Genomic DNA, 27595 nt, shown 5'->3' on the forward strand with positions numbered 1-27595 from the left:
TAAAAATAAATAAATAAATAAGAAAGAAGGAAAGAAAGAAAGAAAAAAAGTGCTTCGAAAGGAGCCGGGCGCGGTGGCTCAAGCCTGTAATTTAGGAGGCGGAGGCAGGTGGATCACCAGGTCAAGAGATCAAGACCATCCTGGTCAACATGGTGAAACCCCGTCTCTACTAAAAATACAAAAAATTAGCTGGGCATCGTGGCGCATGCCTGTAATCCCAGCTACTCAGGAGGCTGAGGCAGGAGAATTGCCTGAACCCAGGAGGCAGAGGTTGCAGTGAGCTGAGATCGTGCCATTGCACTCCAGCCTGGGTAACAAGAGCGAAACTCCATCTCAAAAAAAAACAAAAACTTTGGGAGGCCGAGGCGGGTGGATCACGAGGTCGAGAGATCGAGACCATCCCGGTCAACATGGTGAAACCCTGTCTCTACTAAAAATACTAAAAATTAGCTGGGCATGGTGGCACGTGCCTGTAATCCCAGCTACTCAGGAGGCTGAGGCAGGAGAATTGCCTGAACCCAGGAGGCGGAGGTTGCGGTGAGCCGAGATCGCGCCATTTGCACTCCAGCCTGGGTAATGAGCGAACGTCCGTCTCAAAAAAAAAAAAAAGGTGCTTTAAAAGGTAATATTGCGTTGGGCTCAGTGGCTTATGCCTGTAATCCCAGCACTTTGGGAGGCCGAGGCGGGCGGATCATGAGGTCAGGAGATTGAGACCAGCCTGGCTAACACAGTAAAACCCGGTCTCTACTAAAAATATAAAAAATTAGCTGGGCGTGGTGGTGCATGCCTGTAGTCCCAGCTACTCAGGAGGCTGAGGCAGGAGAATGGCTTGAATCTGGGAGGTGGAGGTTGTGATGAGCTGAGATTGCACCACCACACCCTAGCCTGGGTGACAGATCTCAAAAAAAAAAAAAAAAAAAAAGGTAATATTACAACCATCATCTTTTTTTTTTTTTTCTGTAGAAATAAAATTATTTATTAAAACACACCCATGGTGGCAAGTTATGATGGCCCTGGAAAGGAGGCAGGAGCACTGTGTTGGCCTTCTAAACATCGTCCCTCTGGGAGGGACCCTGAGAGGTGCTTGGCTGACATGCTGCGGCCGAGGCAGGAAAGTACTTGCAGAATTACACAAAAGCGGAAGACTACCAGTAGACAGGTCCCATGTCATCACACCCGTGAGAGCGACAGTGGTCTGGTGGACGGAGATAGGTACCTGACAGCTTGGGTCTGGGGCTGCTGGTTCGACTGGCTTCAAGAGGCTCCTTCAGGAGGTGCCTGGACCCTGCTGGATGGCCGCAGGTCTCACACTTCCCCCTTGAGGTTTGCAGAGGGTGCCAGAGGTGACCCCAGAAAGGGTATTCTGAAGCGATGGGGTCCCTATCCAGCAGCCAGGGGCTCTGTCTGGAAGTGGCCATGCCATGGCCATGCTGGACAGTTGTGAGTCCAGAGCTGCCCCTGCTTCCCTTGTTCTGCTGGGAAGGCTCTGGGGCTTTCCCCACCTTCTCAAATCTTTGCTCAGATATCGCCTTCCCAACAAGGGCTCTCTGATTATTTGAATTTGTACCACCCCCATCCAAATAGTCCTTTTCTCTTTCCCTGCTTTATTTTTCTTTTTTTCTTTTTCTTTTTTTTTTTTTTTTTGAGACGGAGTTTAGCTCTTGTTACCCAGGCTGGAGTGCAATGGCGCGATCTCGGCTCACCGCAACCTCCGCCTCCTGGGTTCAGGCAATTCTCCTGCCTCAGCCTCCTGAGTAGCTGGGATTACAGGCACGCGCCACCATGCCCAGCTAATTTTTTGTATTTTTAGTAGAGATGGGGTTTCACCATGTTGACCAGGATGGTCTCGATCTCTCGACCTCGTGATCCACCCGCCTCGGCCTCCCAAAGTGCTGGGATTACAGGCTTGAGCCACCGCGCCCGGCCCCTGCTTTATTTTTCTCCTAGTAATCATCACCATCTGACACACTGTCCATTTTACCTGCTTTGTGTTTTGAAGTCTGTCTGCCCCGCTGGAATGCAGGCTTCTTGAGGGCCTGGGCTTGGTTTTGTCTTTGCTATTCCCCCAGTGCCCAGCATGGAGTAGCTGCTCAGCCACTGCTGTGGTCTTGGTGGGACTGCATTCACTTTACATCATTGAAGCTTTTGCCACAGAAGCTCTGCCGTATCATGTAAGGCATGCGCTGGAAAAGCAGTGTGAGGGGGGTTTGTGTGTCTCTATCTGTTACATCATCTGTTAGTGGCGTTTCAAAAATCCAGAGTACTTCTGCATGTCACTTGGATGCCGATTTCAAAACGACTAGTTTTTCTTTCTGACTTATGAAGGCTGCCGTCTTTGAAATCTGACATTAGGGGAGGTGCAACTTAAAATGTGTGGGTCAGCCTGGTGTGGTGGCTCAGATGTGTAATCCCAGCACTTTGGGAGGCCAAGGAGGGCAGATCACTTGAGCCTAGGAGTTCGAGACCAGCCTGGGTAACCCCGTCTCTATAAACATGCAAAAATTAGCTGGACACACTGGTGCACACCCATGGCCTCAGAAGGCTGAGGTGGGATCACTGGAGCCCAGGAGCTTGAGACTGCAGTCACCTATAATCATGCCACTGAACTCCAGCCTGGTAAACCTTGTCTTGAAAAAGAAAAAAGTGTCCAGGCACAGTGGCTCTTGCTTATAATTCTGTCACTTTGGGAGGTTGAGGCATGTAAGTAGAGCTCAGGAGTTTGAAACCAGCCGAGACAACATAGCAAAACCCCATCTCTTTTTTTTTTTAATTTGTGTGTGTATATATATATATATATACACTTTACATATGTATAATTTTTGAATGAAAAAACTGTGTGGTACATGTTTAGCTATTTTTTGGGGGGTTTTTTGTTTGTTTGTTTTTTGAGACGGAGTCTCACTGTGTCCCCTAAAGCTGGATTGCAGTGGCGCAGTCTCGGCTCACTGCAACCTCTGCTTTCCAGTTTCAAGCAATTCTCCTGCCTCATCCTCCCAAGTAGCTGGGACTTCAGGTGCCCACTACCATGCCCAGCTAATTTTTGTATTTTTAGTATAGATGGGGGTTTCACTGTGTTGGCCAGACTGATCTCAAATTCCTGACCTCGTGATATGCCTGCCTCAGCTGCCCAAACTGCTAGGATTACAGGCATGAGCCACTGTGCCCAGCCATGTTTAGCTGTTACTACATTTCACTTTCTGGACGTGTGACCCTCCCTGCTCTTTAAGTACCTTCTAAGCCGTTATCACTTTTCGTGGGCCAGTGATATAGCTCCCTACCTGTTCTGCCTGAGCCCCTGGCCAGCCAAGGGATGCCCTAGACTCTCCCAGCACCTGCCCATCTCTGCATAGCCACCCCTGCCACTTGAACTGGATGGTTCTGTAGTGAGGTCAGGCTGGATGTCAGCTTTCTGTGGGCAGGGACCATGTCCCCTTGCTAGCACAGCAGCCTTATTGGCTGAGTAATTGGATGAATAGTGTAATTAAGTCATTTCCTTTAAGAGACTTTGATAAGCAAAATAGTATATGCTTTTTATTATTTATTTATTTATTTATTTATTTATTTTTGAGACGGAGTTTCGCCCTTGTTACCCAGGCTGGAGTGCAATGGCGCGATCTCGGCTCACCGCAACCTCCGCCTCCTGGGCTCAGGCAATTCTCCTGCCTCAGCCTCCTGAGTAGCTGGGATTACAGGCACCCGCCACCATGCCCAGCTAATTTTTTGCACTTTTAGTAGAGACGGGGTTTCACCATGTTGACCAGGATGGTCTCGATCTCTCGACCTCGTGATCCACCCGCCTTGGCCTCCCAAAGTGCTGGGATTACAGGCTTGAGCCACCGCGCCCGGCGCATTATTTATTTTTAAAGCAGGGTCTCTCTGTGTTGCCCAGGCTGGAGTGAAGTGATGTGATCTTGGCTCATTGCAACCTTGACCTGGACTCAAGCAGTCCCCACTATCTCAGCCTTCCAAGTAGCTGGGACTATAGGTGCACACACCACACCTGGCTAATTTTTGTTTTGGTTTGTAGAGACAGATCTCACTGTGTTGCTCAGGCTGATCTTAAACTCCTGGGCTCAAGACATTCCCCCTATCCTGGCCTTCCATAGTGCTGGGATTACAGGTGTGATTTACTGCGCCTGGCTAGACTATGTGCTTAAGGTTTTGGAGAGAGTGGTGTGCCACAGATGTCACTCCACATCCTGTGCCATGTGCAACTGAGTAGGGTAGAGGCCTCATATCTCTCCATAACACCTCCAGGACTGTGGACTTGAGGTTGTCAGATAGGCTGTGAGCTGTGCAGACAACACAGATGTATCTGCCTGGTGGGGACAGATGGAGGGGCTGGGAGAGTCCGGAGGTGAGGGCAGTAGGGTCCTGGGAATTCCTCGTGCAGGGCTGTGGAGTCTGTGCTGGAGGCGCTGGTCAGCTGGTGGTTGTAAACTTGGCATCTTCTCCCTGACAGTTCAGCTTGGCCCGGCCCCCACATCCCGTCATCCCTGCATCTCATGAGTACACACCCTCCGACTTTCTGCCTCATGTCCACCAAATCGAAAGCAGGAGAGGGCTCCACTCAGGCTCCAGGTCTCTGCACCTTCACACTTGTGTGCCGGTGGTTTTAGACAGGTGTTCACAGCAAAGTAAGGCAACTAAGTGTTGATGTGTCCTCAGGTGGTGGGTACTTTTGCGGGGAGAAGCTTATTCACACCTTTGAGTCTTTTGGGCTGGGTGATGTTGCCAGGCATCTTTTTTTCTTTTTTTTTTTTTTTGAGACGGAGTTTCGTTCTTGTTACCCAGGCTGGAGTGCAATGGCGCGATCTCGGCTCACCGCAACCTCCGCCTCCCGGGTTCAGGCAATTCTCCTGCCTCAGCCTCCCGAGTAGCTGGGATTACAGGCACGCGCCACCATGCCCAGCTAATTTTTGTATTTTTAGTAGAGATGGGGTTTCACCTTGTTGACCAGGATGGTCTTGAGCTCTTGACCTCGTGATCCACCCGCCTCGGCCTCCCAAAGTGCTGGGATTACAGGCATGAGCCACTGTGCCCGGCCCAGGCATCTTTTAAAAATAAGATACAGGGTCAGACCCAGTGGCTCACGCCTGTAATCCCAGGACTTTGGGAGGCTGAGGCAGGTAGGTAATCTAAGTAAGGTCAGGAGTTGGAGACCATCCTGGCAAACATGGTGAAACCCCATCTCTACTAAAAATACAAAAATTAGTCCATTGCGGTGGTGGGCACCTGTAGTCCTGCTACTGGGGAGGCTGAGGCAAGAGAATCGCTTGAACCCAAGAAGTGGAGACTTCTCAAAAAAAAAAGAAAAAATTAGCGTTAGGTGCCTGAATGCTTACAGACAGGAACAAACCTGGCTTGAACTTTTGTCTTGTGACAGGTCCTGGGAAATAGATAGAATACAGTGAGGTTTTTGTTTGTTTGTTTTTGAGATGGCATCTTGATCTGTCGCCCAGGCTATATAGTGTGGTGACTCAATCTTGCCTTATTGCAACCTTCGCCTCCCAGGTTGAAGCAGTTCTCCTGCTTCAGCCTCCTGAGTAGCTGGGATTATAGTTGCACACCATGCTGGCTAATTTTTTTTTTTTTTTTTTTTTTTTTTTTGAGGCAGGGTTTCACTATTGTTACCCAGGCTGGAGTGCAATGGTGCTATCTCGGCTCACCGCAACCTCCGCCTCCTGGGTTCAGGCAATTCTCCTGCCTCAGCCTCCTGAGTAGCTGGGATTACAGGCACGCGCCACCATGCCCAGCTAATTTTTTGTATTTTTAGTAGAGAAAGGGTTTCACCTTGTTGACCAGGATGGTCTCGATCTCTTGACCTCGTGATCCACCTGCCTTGACCTCCCAAAGTGCTGGGATTACATGTTTTTTTTTTTTTCAGTAGAGACCAAGTTTTACCTGTTGGCCAGGTTGGACTCGAACTCCTGACCTTGTGATCCGCTCATCTCGGCCTCCCAAAGTGCTGGGATTACAGGAATGAACCACCATCCCTGGCCATACACAATGTTTTTCTAACTACTACCTAATCACAGATTCCCCCACGGGGTACGGCGCTAAGAATATACCCATGGTGCAGGAGGTAGAGCCTCATGCTCCTTTACCTGCTGCTGGGGTGGGGTGCATGGGGATGTGGCTCCTTCCGTGAACGATGACATTACCTTCCAACCCCAGCCTGGCAGGAAACAGGCGGTAGGTCAGATGGACTCAGCAGGTTTTGTTCCCAGTGCTTTCCTGGCTGGAACTGCTGTCGCTCTGCAGTGGCCTGCTGTACCGTGGAAGAAGCAAGGCGTTCTTCATGGCAGTCAGACCTGGGTTGCTAGATGGGTTTTTCATCCTACTTCTGTGCTGAGAGTTTGCTTAGTGAGTAAAAAAAGATTCTTAAATCCGAGAAATTATTGGGTATAATCCCACAGCAAGTGAAATGTCAAAGGCTGACATTTGGAAATAGCATTGTCAAGCAGAGTTTCAGCCAAAACCTGTGCTGTGACAGCTGAGCCCGGAGTCCAAAAGAAACTAAAAGAGGGAGGTGGCACTTGCTGCCAGAGTGTCCACCACTGTCTGTGAGGAGGATGGATCTTGGGCGGCTCTCACCAGGAAGATGGGCTTCTGCCTGGATGTTGGGATTAGTGGTGTCTTCGCACAGTAGGCGTCTCACCCTCTGCTGCTGAGGAAGTGGCACTGTCACCCCGTAGGCATGTGCCCCCTGCTCCTCTCAGCCTCCATGCACTGTCCAGTCTGCGCCGCTGTCCTTTCAGAACGCCCTCTGTTCTCCTCGGCCCCTCAGCTCCCGTCTGCTGTGGACTCACTGTTCCGGGTGGCTCTTGGTCCCGCTCCAGTTCAGTTTTCTCGATTTAAACTCACATCCCCTTGTGGAGAATCTCACTGTCATTTCACACTGTGTATATTGTGCAAATAAGGTTCCTCCTGTTGCCCAAACATAGCATTAGGATTTTAAACTGTGCTTCTTCAGCCTGGGCCCTCCCCTCCTTCTCCCAGTCTCCCTGTGTCGGTGCCTGTGCTTCTGTCTCCCCATCCCACGGGAGGCCACAGGGCTGCGTTGCACACGTGGCCCACTCTGTGCTGAGCGCTTGGAGGGAGGCCGTGAAGACTTGTGGGATTCTTTCTGATGTTGGGGGTAGCGTCTGTGAAGACAGAGCAGAGTTTCCCAGCTGGGAGTGGTTGACCTGTGGCCTGGGTTTCTCTTTATTGTGGGGACCTGTTCCTGGTAGGATGGTTACCTGCACCCCCGCCTGTACCCAGCAGATGCCAGTAATACTTTCTCACCTGCCCTGGTTATGACAACCAAAAAAACCCCAAAACTTAGATGTTGCTAAGTCTCCCTGGTGGGCACAGTCGCCCTAGTGAGAGCCACTGGAATTGACTGTGTGTCAGGGCCCTGCGTTCCTGAGACACGGCACCCACAGCGTGGGCCAGGTGTTTGCATGGCCTTGTGCCCAGCAGCTCCTAGAAGGAGCCCCATGTAGAGGCAGGCACACATCCCTGCCTGTGACTGGCCCAGCCAGCGGTCTGTTCTCACACTGCTGTGGCCTCGACACATCAGGGGAGGAGATTTGATACCACATCTGAGCTGACCAGGTGTTTTGGGGACTGGGCTTGGAGTCCTCTGTGTTGAAACTTGTCCATACCAGTGCCATGAGGGACACTAAAACTTACATCTGTGGCCGATCTCCTGACTAATTTATGTCTCCCTCTGACACCCCATAGCCAACAACACCAGTACCAGCAAGGCACACACTTGCTGTCCTTCACATCTCACTCCTCAGGGTGCCTTCTGTTTCCTTGCATACCTGCTCAGGTGGCCTAGGCGGCCTGCATGACCCTTGTGGTCCCCATGTGAGGACGGTGTTGAGGGAGCAAGGAGATTTATCCCCTCGATGCTCCACGTCCCCCTGAGCTTGGGCAGGGCTGCTCAGTGTCACAGGGTCCGGCAGTCAGGTCGAGTCTTGCTGGGAGAGCTCGTTGGCTTCCAGCGTGTGTTGTGGTTTGGCTGCCGGCCGCCATGGTACCCAGGAACTGCAGGCCGTACTGCCTGGTTGGTGTCTGCACCAGGGGCCGGGTCAAGAGCAAACTTGTACTTTCCAAGGGGCTGTGCTCTCCTTTGAGCATCTGTCTGGAGAGCATTTAATAACCATGTAGACCACTTTGATGAAAAAGAAAGGTCTCTAAAACACACGGTTGAGCGAGTGTTGTCAGACTTGACTTCAGTCGTCTGTTCTTTGGGGGCCAGTTCTTCAGGGGCTGAAACTATTCTCCAGTTGATGGTTGGGAGGTTTGAGCTGAAGGTAGCTTTTCTTGGAAAGTGCTCCTGATGGCCATGGAAGCACGCTTTGCTGTTTTATGTCCTTCAGAGGGTGCTTGATATCAGAGTCCCCTGTCCCTAGAGCAGCCTGTTAGATGGAGGTGTCAGCTTCTCTGCATTCTGTGGTCATGGGCGCCTGTTGCCTCCGTGGCCCTTCTCAGCTATCACGCTGACTAATCGGAACCGAACTGTTCCTGAATGTGGCTTAGAGCGCCTTTCAGGTGAGGTCCTGTCTACCATGGAGGAACACTACTGCCCCACTGCCTGGCCAGGGGTTTCTGTGTGATAGCTGAGTTGGCACCTTTGCTGGACTTGTCATTGGGTCTGGAGGAAAGTCATTGTACAATTATGTTTTCCCAGGCCCATGAATTAGCCTCTCACATTTTGTCATTTAAAAAATTATTCATGGACCAGGCATGGTGGCTCATATTTGTAATCTTAGCAATTCAGGAGGCTGAGGTGAGAGGATCATTTCAGCCTAGTACTTTGAGATCAGCCTAGGCCAGGCGTCCCCAAACTAAGGCCCATGGGCCGCATGCGGCCCCCTGAGGCCATTTATCCGGTCCCCCCTCCCCCCACCCACCGAACTTCAGGAAGGGACACCTCTTTCATTGGTGGTCAGTGAGAGGAGCACAGTATGTGGCGGCCCTCCAGCGGTCTGCGGGACAGTGAACTGGCCCCCTGTGTAAAAAGTTTGGGGACGCCTGGCCTAGGCAATGTAGTAGAATCCCCATCTCTACAGAAAGTTTAAAAATTAGCTGAATGTGGTGGTGTGTACCTGTAATCCCAGCTACTTGGGAGGCTGAGGCAGAAGGATGACGTGAGTCTGGGAGTTTGAGATTGCAGTGGACTGAGATTGTGCCACTGCACTCAGCCAGGGCAACAGAGTGAGACTCTTATTCCGCCAGTCAGTCAGTCATAAATAAATAAAAAATCTAAAAACATAAATTTATTCACATACAAGATTTACTCAGTGGCTGACTTGTCAGTGTTTAATAATTAAGCAGTGTGTTCCCCTCAATTTCTGCTGAAATGAAAGCATGTCATGTGTGTTCTCCCCTGGCTGGCCTCTGGCTCTGCACCCCCACAGAGGCTGCTCTGCATCTGGGCTGGGAAAGCAGGCCTGGGCTGGACACTGCATCTGGTGGAGACGCAGCTGGAACCCACCTTGCAGGAGGCTAGAGTTCACCGCTGTCCTGTACTCCCCTCCTGCTGTGTCCTTGAGCTGTGCTTGGGGACTGGACACACAGATGAACTTAGTTGCAACCCATAAGCATGTCCATGTTGATCTGATGCACATGGTGATGGGACAGGTGTGGGGGGATTGGTGTGACAGAGACAGGTGGTGCTCTCCCCTCCTCCCCGACCTGTGGAATACTGATGGCTGCTCATGGGAGCGGCCAGGTTAATTTGCAGCCATGCTGTGGTGCCTGGGACAGTTGCAGTGTGAAGGCTGGCTGCTCCTGCCTCCCTTCCCTTGTGCGGATCCCTGCAGATTAGTGCAGTCCTCCTGTTCCACAGTCCAGGGCAGCCCTGGAGGCCCTGTGCTGTGTCCAGGTATGACCCGGTGCTCCATGTAACATGGCTGGCTGGCCTTGTGAATGACCACCCAGGCCCATCACAGTTCTTCCTGGCCCCGAGCCTGCTGATTATGACCGTTTTCCCACCTGCCATTGTCCCTGAAAATGGAAGATTCTTGCTAATATCCGAGGAAAGAGTTGCTAGAGTTTGATTGCACTTAGGTTATGTTGTAACAGGCTTTGGTTCTAGGGACAGATCATAAAAGCACCGACTGAGCTCCAGGACACTTAGGTCTGACTACTGGCTTCTCTTGTGAAATGGATGTTTATGAAAGCTGTAAGGCTCATTTGACTTACTGCTGAGCCTTAGGAGCCTTCAAGAAAACACAGCTTTCCATAAATAAGTGATGCTCTTTATTTATTTTTTTTTTTTTTGAGTCGCCCTTTATCACCCAGGCTGGAGTGCAGTGGCATGGTCTCGGCTCACTGTAACCTCCGCCTTCCAGGTTCAAGTGATTCTCCTGCCTCAGTCTCCCAGGTAGCCGGGACTACAAGTGTGCGCCACCATGCCTGGCTAATTTTTTGTAGAAGTGGAGTTTTGCCATGTTGCCCAGGCAAGCTGGTCTCGAACTCCTGAGCTTGGGCAATCTGCCCACCTCGGCCTCCCAAAGTGATAGCATTACCGGCAGGAGCCACCACGTCCAGTCTCTTACTTATTTTTGTTTGTTTGTTTTGTTTTGTTTATGGAGACAAGGTCTCTCTCTGTTGCCCAGGCTGGAGTACAGTGGCACGATCGTGGCCCACTGCAGCCTCGACTTCCTGGGCTCAAGTGATCCTCCCGCCTCAGCCCCCTGAGTACCTGGGATTACAGGCACACACCACCATGCCTGGCGAATTTTTCTGAATTTTGTAGAGATGGGGATTGGCTGTGTTGTTTAGGCTGGCCTTGAACTCCTAAGTGATATGCCTGCCTCAGCCCGGTTTGAGCCACCACACTCGGCTGAGTGGTACTCTTAGGGTGCCTATTCTAGCCGTGGGTTCTATGTTGCTGGTCACATTTATACCATATGCCAGGCACCAGCCACCCTCTGCAGCCTGTGCACAGGCCCCAAACTTAGGGAAGATTTTTAGTTGATGAGATTTGGGAGTCTCTAATTAAAGAGTTTACTTTGTTGTTGGTGAGCCTATGAGTCTAAAGGGCTCCATGCTTCAGGGAGGCCAAAGCCTAGTGCATGTTCCAGCTGCTCAGCCAGCTTCTTGGACACATAAGAACATTTCTCCACCCTCAGAGCTGCAGCCCCCCTTCTACAGAGCTGGGAACCTTAGGTTTCACATTCTGTTTGGCTTGGATTTGTGTCATAGCTGGGCTCAGTGGCTCACACTTACAATCCCCGCACACTGGGAAGCTGAAACTGGAGGATCACTTGAACACAGAGGTTGAGGCTGTGGTGAACAGTGATTAATTGCACCACTGCACTCCAGCCTGGGCAACAGAGCAATACCTGGTTTTCCTGCCTCCAACAAAAAAAAAATCATAAAAGAAAAATCCATAATCCCACTACTTTAATGAACATGTTTTTCATGTTGTGGTTTTCTTGTTAGTGTCTTCTGTAGATATGCCCCTAACACTTTGCAATGTTAGTATTTGTAACAATTTTGTGTTCTTTTATATATGTATATTTCACTTTCCAATTGGATGTAATTTCAAGCTTATAAAAAAGTTTCTGGAAGAGTACAGAAAATTTCAATATCCTCTTAACCCAGACACACCACTTGCTTTAATGTTGTAACCCTGTTTCCATAGCCTTTATATCTAATTTTAAGGACTGTATAATATTCCATTGAGTGTATATGCTCCAATTTAGTTAATCTTCTCTTTGTTGTGAGCATGTGGACTATTATAAGCTTTTGCTGTGATACCCAAAGCTGCAGTGGAATATTTTATAAATGTGGCTTCAAAAGTCATTCTCTTAGATGGAGCTTCTAGGAGGGATTCAAAGGATGATTACTGTGTATCTGAGAGATTTTGTATGTAGGGAATACTTGATAGTATTTGAAATTTTCTTTTTTCTTTTTTTTTTTTTTTGAGACGGAGTTTCACTCCTGTCACCCAGGCTGGAGTGCAGCGGCGCAATTTCAGCTCACTGCAACCTCCACCTGCTGGGATCAAGCACTTACTCCTGCCTTTGCCTCCCGAGTAGCTGGGATTATAGGTGCCTGTTACCACGCCTGGCTAATTTTTTGTATTTTTAGTAGAGACGGGGTTTCGCCGTGTTGGGTAGGCTGGTCTTGAACTCCTGACCTCAGGTGATCCACCTGCCTTGGCCTCACAAAGTGCTAGGATTACAGGCATGAACCACCATGCCCAGCCTGAAGTTTTTTTTAATGTTCAACAATTTATTAAACTTCTGTATCTGCTAAAAATGTTCCTGAGCATTTAAACACATACTAGAAAATGAAAATGTATACATTTTGTTGATCAGATTCTTTTAAGATATTTGGAAGTTCTTTGGTCATATTTTATCACTACTGTGTGTTTGGTTAACTCCTTCATGTTTTCATACATATTTTTATACCTCATCCGGAGTTAGAATGAACATAGCAGACCTGTGAGAAAGAGAAGCCTGTCTCCAGCCAGAGTGCTGGTGTGTCACTCTGGAGTGGGATGTGTTTTCTGGATGGCCCTGCCCTGTCCGCCCCCAGGGCTGGCGTTCTGTGTGGTCCTGGGCCTCTGTGATGCCAGTGCTCCCAGCGCCTCTTGTATTTGCCATCTGCTGCCTTCCTTCTCCACCTCTGTGTTCCTTGTGTTGGGTTCACGGAATGTTCTCTCTAGATTTGTTTTTGTCTTTGTTATGTGTCTTGTGATCTTTTTTTTTTTTTTTTTTTTTTTTTTAAAACACATTATTTTTTTGAGATAGCATCTCACTCTGGCCTATGCTGGAGTGCAGTGGCACAATCATGGCTCATTACAACCTTGACCACCTAGGGTAAGGCAATTCTCCTGCCTTAGCCCCCCCATGTAGTGCACCATGCTTGGCTTATTTTATATTTTTTTGTAGAGACAGGATATTACTGTATTGCCCAGGCTGGTCGTGTGTGTGTGTGTGTGTGTGTGTGTGTGTGTGTGTGTGTGTCATAGTTTTGCTCTTGTTGCCCAGGCTGGAGTGCAGTGGCATCATCTTGGCTCACTGCAACCTCCACCTCCCAGGTTCAAGTGATTCTCCTGCCTCAGCCTCCGGAGTAGCTGGGATTACAGGCACGTGCCACCACGTCTGGCTAATTTTGTATTTTTAGTAGAGACGTGAGTTTCTCTGTGTTGGTCAGGCTGGTCTCAAACTCCCGACCTCAAGTGATCTGCTCACCTTGGCCTCCCAAAGTGCTGGCTTTACAGGCATGAGCCACCGCACCCAGCTGTTTTTATTGTTTAAAAGGATTGCAGCTTGACTGGTGAGGGTCCCTTCAGGAGGGCTTCGCTGCTCCTCTGTCCTGGCACAGATGCAGGAGGAGACGTTGTGTTTTCAGATGTAACAGGGACTCCAGGACCCTACTGAGACATGGAGTCAAGAGCTCTCCAGGGTTCTTTTAGTGGGGAGTAGTATCGGAAACCACCATCATTTTGCCTGGGCTTGCCTTGCGTTGTTCTACTATAGTGCCGTGGGGGGAGGGGGGCCATTGCCACCACTGTGAGGACACGTTGGTGTCTGGGGAGGGGTTGTGGGTGCACCTTGCACGTCTCGCGGATGGAGCTTTGCATGCTGATCTTCCTTCCGTGCCCGCACATTGTTAACTGGGTTTCTGCCCTTCCTCTTCTCCATCGTATTTTTGTGTCTCATTGACAACTAACTGTTCTGTAGTCACTTGGTTGACAGTTGCCAAACTGCTTTCCAAAAACATTTCCACTGCAATCCTGGTTTTTCGTGCCAGCCACAGTGGCCTCAGTATGCTCATTATAGTCTTGCCAGCGCTGGGTGTCTCTGTGTATTGTAAACACATGTGATCGTCACTCTTATCTCTCCATCCCCCCATAATTAAAGATATACCGTGCTGTCTCTGCTCACCTTACCTTGGCCTTGGGGCAGTCGGCTAGGCTCATGCAGCTTGAGGGAGAGGAGGAGGGCAAGGCACTGCCCAGTGAAGTAGTGGGCGACCATGGCATGGGCAGGGCTCCAGAGAGAAGGCTGGTAGCTCCCAGCGGACCTTTGGGCACAGCTGGCCTTCACTGTGCTTGGGGTTTGTTTTTGACTGTTGAGATGAGGTCCTTCACGTTAGTCTGTGCATTGAGGACAAGGCAGCCACCTTGAGCCTTACCTCTTTCTCCTCTTTGTGCCACAGTATGACGCTGTGCCCATCCAGTCCAGCGTGGTGTTATGTTCCTGCCCGTCCCCATCAATGGTGAGGACCCAGACTGAGTCCAGCACGGCCCCTGGCGTTCCTGGTGGCAGCAGGCAGGGCCCCGCCATGGATGGCACCGCAGCCGAGCCTCGGCCCAGTGCCGGCTCCCTGCAACACACCCAGCCGCCGCCGCAGCCTCGGAAGAAGCGGCCTGAGGACTTCAAGTTCGGGAAAATTCTTGGGGAAGGCTCTTTTTCCACAGTGAGTATATGCTGCTGCTGCTTGTCAAAGGCATGTGACTTCCTTGGGAGGCTCACCTTCCTCGGGTCTTGCCAGAGGCTCCCACACAAGGCTGGTGTCCTTCTGGGCAGTAGGTCTCAGGCCACGTAAGGGGCGTTGCCTGTTGTGAAGGCCACTTGAGTCTTCGGGGGCTGGGTACCCACCAAGCAGATCATGTAATGAGTGTAACTAAATGTTTAACCTGGTTTTGTAGATGAGAACGTTAAGACGTATCTCTTGATGGTCTGGAGAGGTTTCTTCTGATGGAGTAGGTTTCATTTTAACCTGGCATCAGCAAGTTGCGTTCTGTGTCCTTGTGTCTCACTGGCAGGGCCCTGGGAAGCTTTTCTTTCCCTTAGATTGAAATTTAGTATCAGTATTAGTGTCTTCCAGAGTTTTTTGGGGACATCAAATGACTATTTCTCTGTTTTGTTTTTTTAAATACATAAAACAGTACATTCTGGACATTTGCTGATGATACAGCCTCCAGATTCTTGTGTTCTGAATTTCACAAACAGAAATACTGTCACAGTACTGTCAGGCCGCACTCGTTACCTTTCTTGGAGTGTTTTTTCCTCCGAAAGCAAAGAAATGAAGGTTCAGAGCAGCTGGCATGGGTGTGGCCAGCTGATGTGTGGCCCATGAAACTGTGTGGTTGTGGATTTAGTGAAGATGGTAATGGGTTCTGGGGAGGTGTGAGCAACTCAGGGTGCACTGTCTCCATGTGGGCCTCTGTGAAGAGATTCCCGCACTGCCACTGTGTTATGTGCTGGGGCCGCTCCAGGGAGCCGTGGGGGCTCCTCATTCTTGAGAGCTTGGGTGAGTTCCTGAATATTTCTTTCTTGCCTGACCTTTGTGAAGAAACTGTAATGTGAGGTATATTTTCCATTTTTCTCTTTTTTACATATATGAAATATTACAAGATGCAAAGAAAAACACGAAATGTAGCTTACCCATATTCCTAACATTGTTTTAGTTAATGTTAACTTTTGCTGCCTTTATACTTTAGATTTTTCAAATTGCCCCTGTTATGAAATAATTTTGTTTATAAAAAGATTGTGCCCTCATGAAAAATACCTTCAACCATGAGTTGCTAGGCTGGCATTTCATGCAAAGTTTTGGGACTCAGATCCTTTCATAAAGAAGAATCTCTCTTTGGAAAGCCTTGGGCATTCTGCACGGCTGCTTACATCAGTCCAGTGAGAGAAGAGGCCTCCCCTTTTCCTCAGCTTTACTTTTTTTTTTGAGACAGAGTCTTCCCCTGTTGCCCAGGCTTACGTGCAATAGCGTGATCATAGCTCACAGCAGCCTTGACTTCTGGGCTCAAGCAATCCTCTTATCTCAGCCTCATAACTGGCTGAAATTACAGAAATGCATCACCGTGCCCAGCTAATTTTAATTTTTTTTTATAGAGATGGGGTCTTACTTTGTTGTCCAGGATGCTCTTGAACTCCTAGGCTCAAGTGATCCTCTCTCAGCCTTGCAAAGTGTTGGGATTACAGGCGTGAGCCACGGTGCTTGGCCTCTGTTTTACTTCTCACTCTGTCACCTAGACTGGACTGCAGTGGCATGATCATAGCTCACTGTAGCCTCCACCTCCTGGACTTAAGAGATCCTCTTGCCTCAGCCTCCTGAGTAACTAGGACCACAGGCATGTGCCACCATACTTGGCCCTTACATTTATCTTGACTGAAAAATGAAGCCTTATTTGTGAAGTTGCCTGTGTTCCTGGGTTCCCGAGGTGGGTGGAGAGCAGGCACTGTCCCTCCTGGGGCTGTGGCTCATGTCTTTCTGAACATGCACCAGAGAGGAGCCCAGGAGAGCACTGTGAACTGGAGGCTCCTTCCTGGGGCTGTTCCGAATTCACTGGGTCTCAAATTACATGTGTTACCCTTAGTTCTGTCTCAGCATTCCTGAAATAGAGATCACCCAAAAGTTGATTTCTGGGGGTGGGGTGGGAAAGGACAGTGATAGTTACGAGGCTGGGCAAGAGCCAGGTGCAGTGCTAGAGACCCCAGAAGGTCCCCTGAGAATGGTCACAACCTCCAGGGAAGGGCATGTCATGTGCTCTTCTCTGGAAGAGGATCCTTCCTTCCTGTAGGAAACGTGCTCATGAATTGTTGAGTTTAGACAACAGAAAGATCACATCAGTATCCCCTTAGAAAGGGTTCCACTGAATATTGGTGCTTGTTAACAATTCTTCCTTTTTTTTTTTTTTTTTTTGAGACGGGGTTTCACCATGTTGACCAGGATAGTCTCGATCTCTTGACCTCGTGATCCACCCGCCTTGGCCTCCCAAAGTGTTGCGATTACAGGCGTGAGCCACCGCGCCTGGCCTCCTTTTTTCTACATATGAAGCTAGCACATGCTCTTGTGGAGAAATGCAACATCACATAAACACATAAGCTAGAGATGGGAGCCTTGCCTGGCCCATTTCCCCTCACTCCCGGCTCCTCTGGGAAGATCTTGGGTACTTAGAGTCCACAGAATCCAACCTTGTTCTTCCTGAGCACTGCAGGCATCTCACAGGTGCTTTCCATGGTCTCTTCTGACGCATCCTGTCAGGAATCCTGCCCTGATTGCAGCTCACAGCCTGGGGCCAGGTAGACCTGGCCCTGTGACCTCCTGAAGGTCTTCCTGCCAGCCCCCAGGAATGCAACGACACAGGTTTCCTCTGCTCCCTGCTCCTCAGGCCGTCCCCTGCCCTGCCGGTGTCTTAGGAAATGATTATGTACCACCTGGTGGAGGGGGGCCTCCTTGTGGCACAGCTCTCTCAAGCGCTCTGGCTAAACTGTGGGCCCACCAGGAAATCCAGTCTGGTGCCTCTGGGTATGCCCCAGGCTAGTCGGAGTGGAGGGTCTCTCCCGTTTGGGATGCCTTACTGGGAGTGCTGTGTCTCAGAGGTGGGGTTTGAGTGCAGGGCTCAGGTCGGCTGCGGAGAGGACAGGGCAGGAGGCCCGCGGGCATCCTTGGAAGGTGGCTCCCTCTTGTGGGCATGCAGGGCCATGCATGTTGGTTTCGTTGCCTGTGTCCTTTACAGCCAGGTTGTATTCATGATATCAGCAAGCACCATCCAACGAAATGTGTAACAATTATTTGAAAACAAAAAACAAAAAACAAAAAACGTCAGGGCAGCTTTTGCAATGAATATATACTAGAAGGACATATTTTTTCCAAGGAAGCCCCTGTGCCCCACCACTTATGGTGGTGGTACTCTCGTGTCTTCCTGCTCTTCATGAAGGGCATGCCAGTTGAAGGCACTCCTGAATTTATACTTTCGTTGCACCATGAGGACTGTTAGCAGCTGATCAAGAAGCTTCTGAAAACAGTAGAGAGATTGGTGTGTTTTCTGTCAGTCATTAGAACACATTAACACAACCGTTGGCTTTTAGCTCTGTTTGTTAGCACAAGACCCAAAGCATTTCACTGTAGATTCAAACCTTCAGTGGGGACAGGAAGCCTGCGTGTGGGGCAGAGGAACTTGTTAGACTCAGTGTCCCGGTTTTACATTGTGTTTTTCTTTTTTTCTTTTTCTCATTTTCTTTCCAAACCAGGTTGTCCTGGCTCGAGAACTGGCAACCTCCAGAGAATATGCGAGTAAGTATGGGCCCCAGGGAGCTGTGTGCCTGGGAGCAGGGCAGCCGGGGTGGCAGGACCGGGTTTCTGTGCTGACTTCAGGGTGCAGGACACGGTTGGCCTTAGAGACCACCAGGCTAGTGTGTACAGTGTTTGAAAGACTTTAATTTGTACCATTTACCTTTGTGAATCATGTTTTTAGTGTGTTTTGTTTCTAATTGTTAGTAATTCACTTCTCTCTCACCTGAAGTTAAAATTCTGGAGAAGCGACATATCATAAAAGAGAACAAGGTCCCATATGTAACCAGAGAGCGGGATGTGATGTCGCGCCTGGATCACCCCTTCTTTGTTAAGCTTTACTTCACGTTTCAGGACGACGAGAAGCTGTGTATCCTTTGCGTGGTTGGTGCCGTCTGAAGCCACACCAGTCACCCCTCTCGCTTGGAGTCAGATCCTGTTGTATGTTCTCACAAGCAAACCCACCTCCCTGCCGAGTGGAGTCCCTCAGGCCACTGACATTCAGGGAGGCAGCCAGGCAGCGCCAGGGTGTGGCTGCATTTCTGCCCAGGACATCACCTCCTGGAGAAGCCATTGATGTGGCTCCAGCACATTCCCCTCTGGTGCGGCTTGCTTGGATGGTGTCCCTTGCTCCCCTTGTGTGCCATCTTTTCTGTTTTTAAACCTCGGCTCAGGAATCTGGGAGCCAAGGCCCTGTGGAAGTTAGGGTGGGCGCCACCTCATGCCCCATCTATTTTGCCTTTGTGCCTGCCAGTGGCTGGGCTGGGCTGGCCACACTGTCCTCACCCCCAGCAGGTACAGTGTGCATCTGCTCTTTCCCTCCCATGCCACCCTCCAAGCTGGCCCAAGTGTCGTGGCTTCCCCATCCTGCCTGGAGGGGCCTGAGTCCTCCTACCTGTCCTCCCTGTCTCTCCCTAGCACCCAGCTCTTCTGTGTTAGAGCTCTGCTCCGGCCTGCTCCCACTCTTAACACCATCCTGCAGCTTCTTTGGCTGCCGGCTGAGTGTGTGTGCTCTCCTTGTTTGGAGGTGCTTGTCAAGTGCCGGGTGATGGGGATGTGCTGGTATGCCAGGTGACAGCTCTGCCCTCAAGAATCTTAGATTGTGGTGGAGGACCTGGGTGCGCACACACTCTCTGTGTCAGAGACTTCCCGGCAGCAAGATGTGCTGCCAAGAGTCTTAGGGCTGGGCAGGGGCTGGTGGCAGTGTGGGGCTCTTGAAACTCCTGGGTAGGAGCGGGGGGGTGTGAGGGTCATGAAACGCTGTGGTGGGATGGCCCCCTGAGCCGTGACAGCCTGGCCCTGACTCTGGACTTCTGTTTATTGCGGGGAATGTGGGGTTTGCTCTGGCTAGGCCAGGCTGGAGAATGGGTGGGGAGAGCAGGGGCAGGAGGAGTGGTCGAGGTCTTATTAACAGACTTGGCAAGAGAATGGATTCAGGGGTGGCTCCTGGGAGTTGGCCCTCAAGCCTAGTGGACAGTGGTGTCTCCTGCTGAGCTGGGAGAGACTGGGGCGGTGCTGGGCTGGCATTTCATGCATCCGATGGTGTCACCATTCAGTTCTGAGTGGCCGGTTAGGTGCTGCCAGCAGAGCTCCAGGAGGAGTTAGGGCCATGAGGAGTTTCGCAGCGAGCTGGCACGCTGCCCAGAGGATGGCTAGTCTGCGGGCGGAGCCTAGGTTCCCCCATTGCAGAGGTAAACACGAGGAGGGACCCACCGAGGAGACTGTGACAGGGTGTTGCTCCTGAGTTCAAAGGATAGAGGCCCAGAAGCCACCGGATCAAATGGTTTCTGATGGAGGGTGCTGGCTGCCTGGTGAGGGGCTATGAAGTGGTCAGGTGCACAGAGCCTGACCCGTGGGTCTGCCCTGTGCCAGTTGCTGATGGTGGATGGACAGTTTGTTAGGGGGATTGTTGAAGGAAAAGTAAGAGGTGAGGAAATGGAGATGATTTGAGGCGGGTTCTTCCCAGGGATTTTGCCTAGAGAGGAGCAGGGGAGTGGCTGAGCAGCTGCCACACATGTGGCCTGGGGTGGGTTTTGCTGTTGCTTTGTGGAGGGTCGTAGAGAATGCTGGCTTCTACGCAGGCCTTCTGTCCTCCAGTGTCATCCCTGTTACTATCTCTGTCTCCCGCCCTCCCTCGGTGGCTTCTTCACGGTATGTTCTGTCTCTCTCTCACCTTCAAGGCTGCCCCAGCCCTTCTCATGGTATCCTGGGGCCCCACCTGTCTCTGCCCTTCTTTGAGCCACAGGAGTCCCTCTGGCTTCCTGCAGAGCCCTCGGAGTGCGGCTGCTTGTTGATGTGAGGCTGTAGCAGAATTGGTCACGGTTGACCTCTCCCATCCTCTCCTCCCACGGGCTCAGAGTCCAGAGGAGAGCCATCTTGCTGACTATTTACAAATGAGATTGGCCAGAGCAGTACAGGTGGTGGGAACTCCAAGTCTTTGTCCAGTGGTCCATGTTGCTCTTCATCGTTAAGTCAAATTCCAAAGCCCGAGGAGGTCATGAAGGCTCACTCGCCCCTGTTGGGAACGAGACTCAGGGACTTGTGCCCCACCTGGTATCCTCAGTGTGGGTTGTATTTAGAGATGGGCCTGGACAGGGGCCACTTTGGGCAGCCTGGGTTTCTCCTCATTGTCTTCCTCTGGGTTTCTCCTCATAGCCCTGCAGCTTCAGGCTCATTCTTGATGGGAGCTGATGGTACCCTGGCAAACAGAAACCAGAATGAAGCAGGCAGGCCAGCCTGACTCCAAGCATGAGCCGCCCTTCCTGGCCTCAAGGGCCACTGCTCAGGGCGGGCAGGGACTTGGGTCCCCATGTCCTGGGCTTCCAGTGACTATGAAGTATCTGGAGCTTTCCAGTAATGGACGTAGACGTTTGGCGCTTCCAGGGGAATCTGTATATGGGATCCATTTATTGTCAGCCTTAAGTCCTCTTGGAAAAGGAGGCTACAAATATTGCCATTACAGGACAGCGGTGCCTAGAGGAGGGGCCCTCCCAGACAGACTGCATGAGTGCAGAAGTTTATGAAATGGCTTTTGTTTTACAAAATGTGTCACTTGGCTAGGTGTGGTGGCACACTCCTGTAATCCCAGCGCTTTGGGAGGCCGAGGTGGGCAGATCACGAGGTCAAAAGATTGAGACCATCCTGGCCAACATGGTAAAACCCCGTCTCTACTAAAAATACAAATATTAGCTGGGCATGGTGGTGGGCACCTGTAGTCCCAGCTACTCGGGAGGCTGAGGTCGGAGAATCTCTTGAACCCAGGAGGTAGAGGTTGCAGTGAGCCAAGATCACGCCACTGCACTCCAGCCTGGGTGACAAAGTGAGACTCCATCTCAAAAAAAAAAAAAAAGTGTCAGTTTATCCATGAATGAGGGTGCATGGAAGGGCAGTGCCACATGTAGATGCACAGCACAAAGAGCCTGGGTCTCAGTCAGGGCAGGGGCTGCCGCACTGTCCCACCTCCGCTTCCCCCACCCCCAGGATCTTTGTGCATTGAAGCCTGCACCTGAGTTATATGTGCTTTTTGGTCAGGGTCTGTAGGCCCTGTCTCTAGTGGTTCCCTTTCACTGAGGCTGTAGATGTGGCATGGGCCCTGGGGGCATTTGGGGCTGAGAGGCTCTGTTCACCTTGCTTGGAGACACTGTCATTGTGTTCTTGATGAGAAACCCCATGCTGGTTCCACATCTTGGAGCAGGGGTCTGGGATTCCCATCAGATCCAGTGATATGACATGACTATCTTGGGCCATAGGTACTTTCAGTTTGCGTTTAATAAAAAAAAAAAAAATTCTTACGAGACTTAAGGTTAGTTTTTGAAAAATGATTTTTACAAAATAAAAAACTGGCCAGGCGTGCCTATAGTCCCAGCCACTTGGGTTGGTTAAGGTGGGAGGATTGCTTGAGTCGAGGCTGCAGTGAGCAATAATTGTGCCCCTGCACTCCAGCCTGGGCAACAGAGTAAACCTTTTAATAAGAGTTTTACGCTTTTCCTTAACTGCACAATATTCAGATTTCGGCCTTAGTTATGCCAAAAATGGAGAACTACTTAAATATATTCGCAAAATTGGTTCATTCGATGAGACCTGTACCCGATTTTACACGGCTGAGATTGTGTCTGCTTTAGAGTACTTGCACGGCAAGGGCATCATTCACAGGTAACCTCAGGGGTGGCTGGATGATGTTTGTAGGATGTCAGTTCAGTGATCAGGGCCAGTGACCGTTTGGCTCAAAGGCCATGGCTGATGCCCAGATGGTCTCCACCCTTGAGGTCAGCCTGGTTGGGGTGCTCCCTGGACGGGTGTGACTGAGATGCCTGCCGGTGCCACAGCACAAATGCCAAGGCAAGGCCACATGTTCGTGGAGCCATAGCATGGAGAGGCTCTCCTGCAAATACCATGTCGAATGGTTGAGTGTCTTTCCTGGCAAGCTAATGATTCTTTGCACCATCTTGACTGATGCTTTTTATCTTTTTCAGTTGTAGCTTCTGTGTGTACTTATTTCTGGTCTCATTTTCCATGACTTTCTGATAAAGTCATCTCAGAAGTGTGCATAGCTGTCATTTTGTGAGTTAAAAATGATAGTTTATACTCCAATTAAAATGACAGATGCAGCTGTGAAGTGGTGTCATCCCTGTTGTGTACAGTCAGTACTTGTTTACTGTGAGCTTTAGGCCTGCAGTTCTGGTTGTTGGTCTGTAAAGATCGTAAGCATTCATTCATTTGTTTTGTTTTCAGCAAAATTTAGAGTACGTAATAATGGTGCCGTTTTAAGTATTTCTTCTCATGTGAAAATCTACTTTTACAGGGACCTTAAACCAGAAAACATTTTATTAAATGAAGATATGCACATCCAGATCACAGACTTTGGAACAGCAAAAGTATTATCCCCAGAGAGCAAACAAGGTGTGTGAGTTTTATTTCTAGCAGAGCCTGGGTCTGTGCTTAAGATGGAAAGCCACTTCTGAGGAGTGTGTTGCATTGTGTCATCTTCATCATTAATGATAAAGGTGTGTGATATCTTGGCTGTCCTCAAACAGATCTTGAACTTTCTCTCAGGAAGGCCCTGCCATGCCAGCAGGTCTTCCTGAGGGGGCCCCAGGCAGTGTGTGTTGGTGTAGACGGGGAGGTTACTGGTTCTCCTCAGCGCCTGCTGTGGCTCATCCTCCCTACTTGTCTTCCTGGACAATGCGGGGTGCCACGTTCACCCAGTTACCCGCCTGCAGGACATGGAACCAGTGGTCAGCTCCTGGCTCTTCCTGCCTGTACTGCAGTTAGTATCTGGGGTTCCACATCCCTGTACCTCGGTGCCCTCCCTCCGTTACCTGTCCGTCTGTCTACCTGCTGGCCAAGGGCATGTTGGTCATCACATAGCCTCCGAGTCCTGTTCCCCAGGTGGTTTCTAGCCTTAGACCATGTCGTAACATCTCCATGGGAGATGTTGCTGGAAGTCCACTTGGGCCAGAGAAGTGATCTAGGTTGTCCTAGCCAGCCAGGGGCATCTTCATGCCCTTTAGGTGCTTATTGTGTGGAAATCCTAAACTCTGGAGGTGTAAAGAATGGCAGTTTAAATTCTGAAGACTACTCCTGAGTGTTGGATGGAGAGAAGATAAAGCCTTGGGATGAGGTTTGGGGAAGCCGAAGGCTGTTGTGTACATTATAAGTGACCTTGAAGATGAACCTCGGGGGATTGCTGGAGTCTGTTTGGGTCAAGAGGCTGGATCCAAGAGCCTCCAAGTGGTGCAGGGGCCTCTGCCTGCACTTGGGTGCTTGTGAGAGAAAGGCCTCCATAGAGAGCTCTGTGGGGGTCGAAGGTGCTGGAGACCAGTTTGGAGGGGCGTGAGGGCAGGTTTGTTGGTGGAAGAAAGATTCAAACAGAAGTGACCATGTTGTAGCTGCTCTCGTGTGGAAAGGGGAACCGTGAGCACAGAGTGGTGGCAGTTCTGGCTCGTCTGCACGGATGGCGACCTGGCCCCCAATAGCAGGAGGAGAGCACAGCTGGGTGGAGAGCAGGCCGTTCAGTAGAGCAGGCACTCAGGGCTCAGCTCGGTGTTTCTGATTCTGTGGAACTGGCCCTATATTCTGTGTGCTGGGAGGTACCCAGCTGGTACCCGTGGGGCCTCTCTTGGCACCTTGCGGTAGTTACTCGTTTCCTCCAGCGGGCCTTATCTTTCCCTTCTGGATGTTTTCCAGCCTCTGGGTGTTTTTACATTCAGGGCTCTGTACAGTCATTGAGGCCCTAAGACCGTGTCTTGGATTTGGGAACTTCTCTGAGAATCCTAAAACATCACCCTGGCTGTGCATGGTGGCTCGAACGTGCAATCCCAGAGCTTTGGGAGGCTAAGGTAGGACAATCATTTGAGGGCAGGAATTTGAGACCAGCTGCTGGACAACATGGTGAGACTCCGTATCTACAAACAAACAAAAAAATCAGTCTGGTGTGATGGCATACAACTATGGTCCCAGCTACCCGAGAAGCTGAAATGGGAGATTGATGGCGCAGTGTTCTAGGATCATGCCACTGCACTCCAGCTTGGGTGACAGAGAGCCATCAACTATGTTAAAAAACAATATTAATAAAAAATATTACCCTTTTGGGGTAAAACTGAAAGCAGCAGTCAAGCCAGAGACTCTGGTTTCCTAAGGTGGTCTAGTCCTGCCGCCCTCCCTGCCTTTGACAGCCCTGTTCTACTCTCCGTGCAGTGGTATGCAAGAATGTGCACCTCCCGCCCAAAGCTGCACAAAGCTAGGGAAGTCTTCCTGGCATTTCAGACATGCTCTGAAACCTTTATCTGTTTGACTCATTCCAGTTAAATAGTAACCTTTTTACTGGCTGGTAATCCTATTTCTGTGTACACAGTGTAACCTCATAACCCTCAATGTTGTCTGTGACAAAGTTGAACCAAACAGGAACTTCTGTCTCCCAAGCTTTCTTAGGATCTTTCAGTCTCTTGTTGTTCTTGTGTTGACTTCCTGCCCAGAGATGAGCCCACAGTATTCTGTGGGGTAGGAGAGCTGGGGGCTGGCTCTGCCCCAGTCAGCCTCGGGAACCACCTGCCTGGGCTCTGCTCTGGGCATTTTCCCCTTCATGTGGATTTTCTTTCTTCCCCCGCACCACCCCCCACCTCGCCTCCCTTATTTCAAGGTTTTATTTATTTATTCACAATTTCAACTTTTCTTTTAGAGTCAGAGGATCCAAATGCAGGTTCGTTACATGGATATTTTTCTTAGAATCTGGTATTTGACACAGGAGTAGTCTTATTGTCCTGTAGCCACTTAAAAAAAAATTGGAATTTAAGTACATTGATGGAATAATGAAATAGCCTGGGCACAGTGGCTGTTGCCTGTAACCCCAACACTTGGGGAGGCCGAGGCAGGTGGATCATTTGAACCCAGGAGTTTAAGACCAGCCTGGCCAACATGGCAAAACCGTGTCTCTACATAAGATAAAAATTAGCTGGGTATGGTAGTGTGTGCCTGTAGTCCTAGCTACTGAGGAGGCTGCGGTGGGCCGATCACCTGAGCCTGGGAGATTGAGGCTGTAGTGAGCTGTGATCCTGCCACTGCACTCTAGCCTGGACAGCAGAGCAAGACCCCATCTCTGGAAAAAAGAAAAAAAGAAGCAACAGTGAAGTAAACCTTTTCTTTTTGGAAGCAGGAGGCTGAAAGTCTTACATCATTGTAAACTTGTAAACTTACATTGTAAACAAAGGGCTAGTTCCTTGTGTATATAGATGAGTTGGTGGTTCTTTTCTCCTTCTCTGAGGAAAGGGAAAAAACTGTATAATTTATGTGAAGAATTCATTTTCGTTACCTATTCTCATTTTCTGTTTGAGGTAGTTCAGTATATTGGAATTTATTTCTGCGTTGACTTCTTTTATGCAGACATGGCTTCCCGAAAACATCTTCAAACCTTGTAGAATAAAAGTGTTGATGGGAGCAAGGCATACCCAGGTTCCTTACCTGTGTAGCAGCTGTGCCACACTTTCTCCTAGAAGGAGGCAGGTTTTCCCATCGTCTCTATGGGGTAGAGTGGCTTCCGTATTTGCAGCGGGGGCGTGGTGGGAAATGGAGCAGAGCAGTGGTGAGGGCCTGGGAGATTGAGGAGGGCTTGCTGGGAGTGAGGGCTTCTGCCTCCTCTCCTTGCACAACAGCCTGTGGATGCATCCTGGTGAGGGCAGCTCACTCAGAGTAGCCTGGGCTGTCTCTGGCCTGTGCCCTCTTTGCAAGAACCTTGGGGAGCTTGGGATATCCTAGAGGTTCAGTCTTGGAGTGAGGTTTTGGAAACGTGTATTATGACCTTTGCAGGCCTTTCTGGTATGTAGCCAGGTATGGAGGCTCTGCTCACCAAACAGGAGGGAGAGGAGGGCCAGCAGGTGTGGGCGGGGCTGGCTGGAGAGAGTAAAGGCTGTGGGCTTCGGGCATGGGCGGGGCTCCCTGGAGATGATGGACGCTGTGGGCTTCAGTCACTGCAGTGGCTCCTCTGTCCCCATCTGTGCATGACCGTCAGACTAGCTGCCATTGTGCTTCCCACTGTGCTGTGGACTCCAGATGCTGTCCTGAGGGCCACAGCTGCCTTGAGCTTGCTGCCATTCTAGCTTAGGCTGGATCACCCACTCCCGGCACAGAGAGAAGCTGCCTTCAAAATGGATTTTCCTGCGTGGTGGAAAGTAATTTACACGATAGAGGAGAGAGTCCCCATGCTCCCATCACCAAGAGCAGCACTTCCCATCTTCATATGGTTTATTTTGGTCTTTTCCAGAATGGCATTCATTTAGACATGGCTTTGACGCATGGGGCTGGAGAGTGTGTTGTTGTTGTTGTTGTTTTTTAAACAAAATACCTGCTTATTATAAAAAATTAAGTCAGCACTAGTGACCTGATGCCAGCATTCTCAATTAGTTTTCCCTGTAAACATTCCAGTGTGCATCGCTAAGATACGAATCTTCTTTGTAAAAGCGTAACCACAATACCATACTGTTTTATACATAAACATTAACAGTAATTGCTTAATATCGCAGAGTGTGCAGTCAGAGTTTAATTTCCAGTTGTCTCCTGTATGTCATAATTTTTATTGCTTACTTGAATCAGGATTCAAATAAGTTACGCCCAAATTTTTTAATTTTTTCTTTTATTTTGCCATTAAATACTCTTCTCTCCAAACAGATTTATTTTAATCTGTAGCTTCCCCCATTTTAATTTTTTCCCTTGTGGTTTGTTGAAGAAGCCAGGTCATTTGCATCTGTGTGGCATTACCTTCAGAGTTGATTCTCCCCTCCGTGTTCAGACACTGGTGGTAGGTGTCCTTTATCATGCATCTCTCTGTGACATCAGCAGCATTTATGGACATAATTGGCCATAATGGTCACAGCTTAATATATTCATGAGGTGGAATTCATTGAAGAGAAACGTCTCCCCAGCAACTGTTGGGTTAACTTGTGATATCTTTTTTTTTTTCCTTTTTTTTTTCCCCCCCATCTCAGAAGCCAGAGCCATAGTTTTTTTCAACAGAAGTTCAGGTTCGGGATAAGATCATCACAGATAATCGTGG

General features: G+C 49.9%; 1 protein-coding gene and 1 non-coding gene across 5 annotated transcripts in view; one reads left to right on the forward strand and one right to left on the reverse strand.

The window, feature by feature from the left end:
• PDPK1 (3-phosphoinositide dependent protein kinase 1) overlaps window positions 1–27595 on the forward strand; it is a 77631-nt gene that overhangs the window by 19948 nt on the left and 30088 nt on the right. For 3 of the 4 annotated variants that reach the window (XM_039477822.2, XM_074381773.1, XM_039477823.2), the window contains exons 2-6: window positions 14179–14439; window positions 18012–18054; window positions 18284–18421; window positions 22059–22203; window positions 22853–22950. In XM_039477822.2, coding sequence (XP_039333756.1) covers window positions 14179–14439; window positions 18012–18054; window positions 18284–18421; window positions 22059–22203; window positions 22853–22950 — 685 coding nt within the window. The remainder of the gene's footprint in view (window positions 1–14178; window positions 14440–18011; window positions 18055–18283; window positions 18422–22058; window positions 22204–22852; window positions 22951–27595) is intronic. The other variant, XM_039477825.2, reaches the window with a different exon arrangement.
• LOC120367470 (small nucleolar RNA SNORD50) lies at window positions 27521–27588 on the reverse strand. Its single transcript, XR_005581851.1, has one exon. It is a non-coding gene; the product is annotated as a small nucleolar RNA SNORD50 (small nucleolar RNA).

Source organism: Saimiri boliviensis, chromosome 12, assembly GCF_048565385.1.
Source record: "Saimiri boliviensis isolate mSaiBol1 chromosome 12, mSaiBol1.pri, whole genome shotgun sequence".
In the NCBI taxonomy this organism is placed as follows: domain Eukaryota; kingdom Metazoa; phylum Chordata; class Mammalia; order Primates; family Cebidae; genus Saimiri; species Saimiri boliviensis.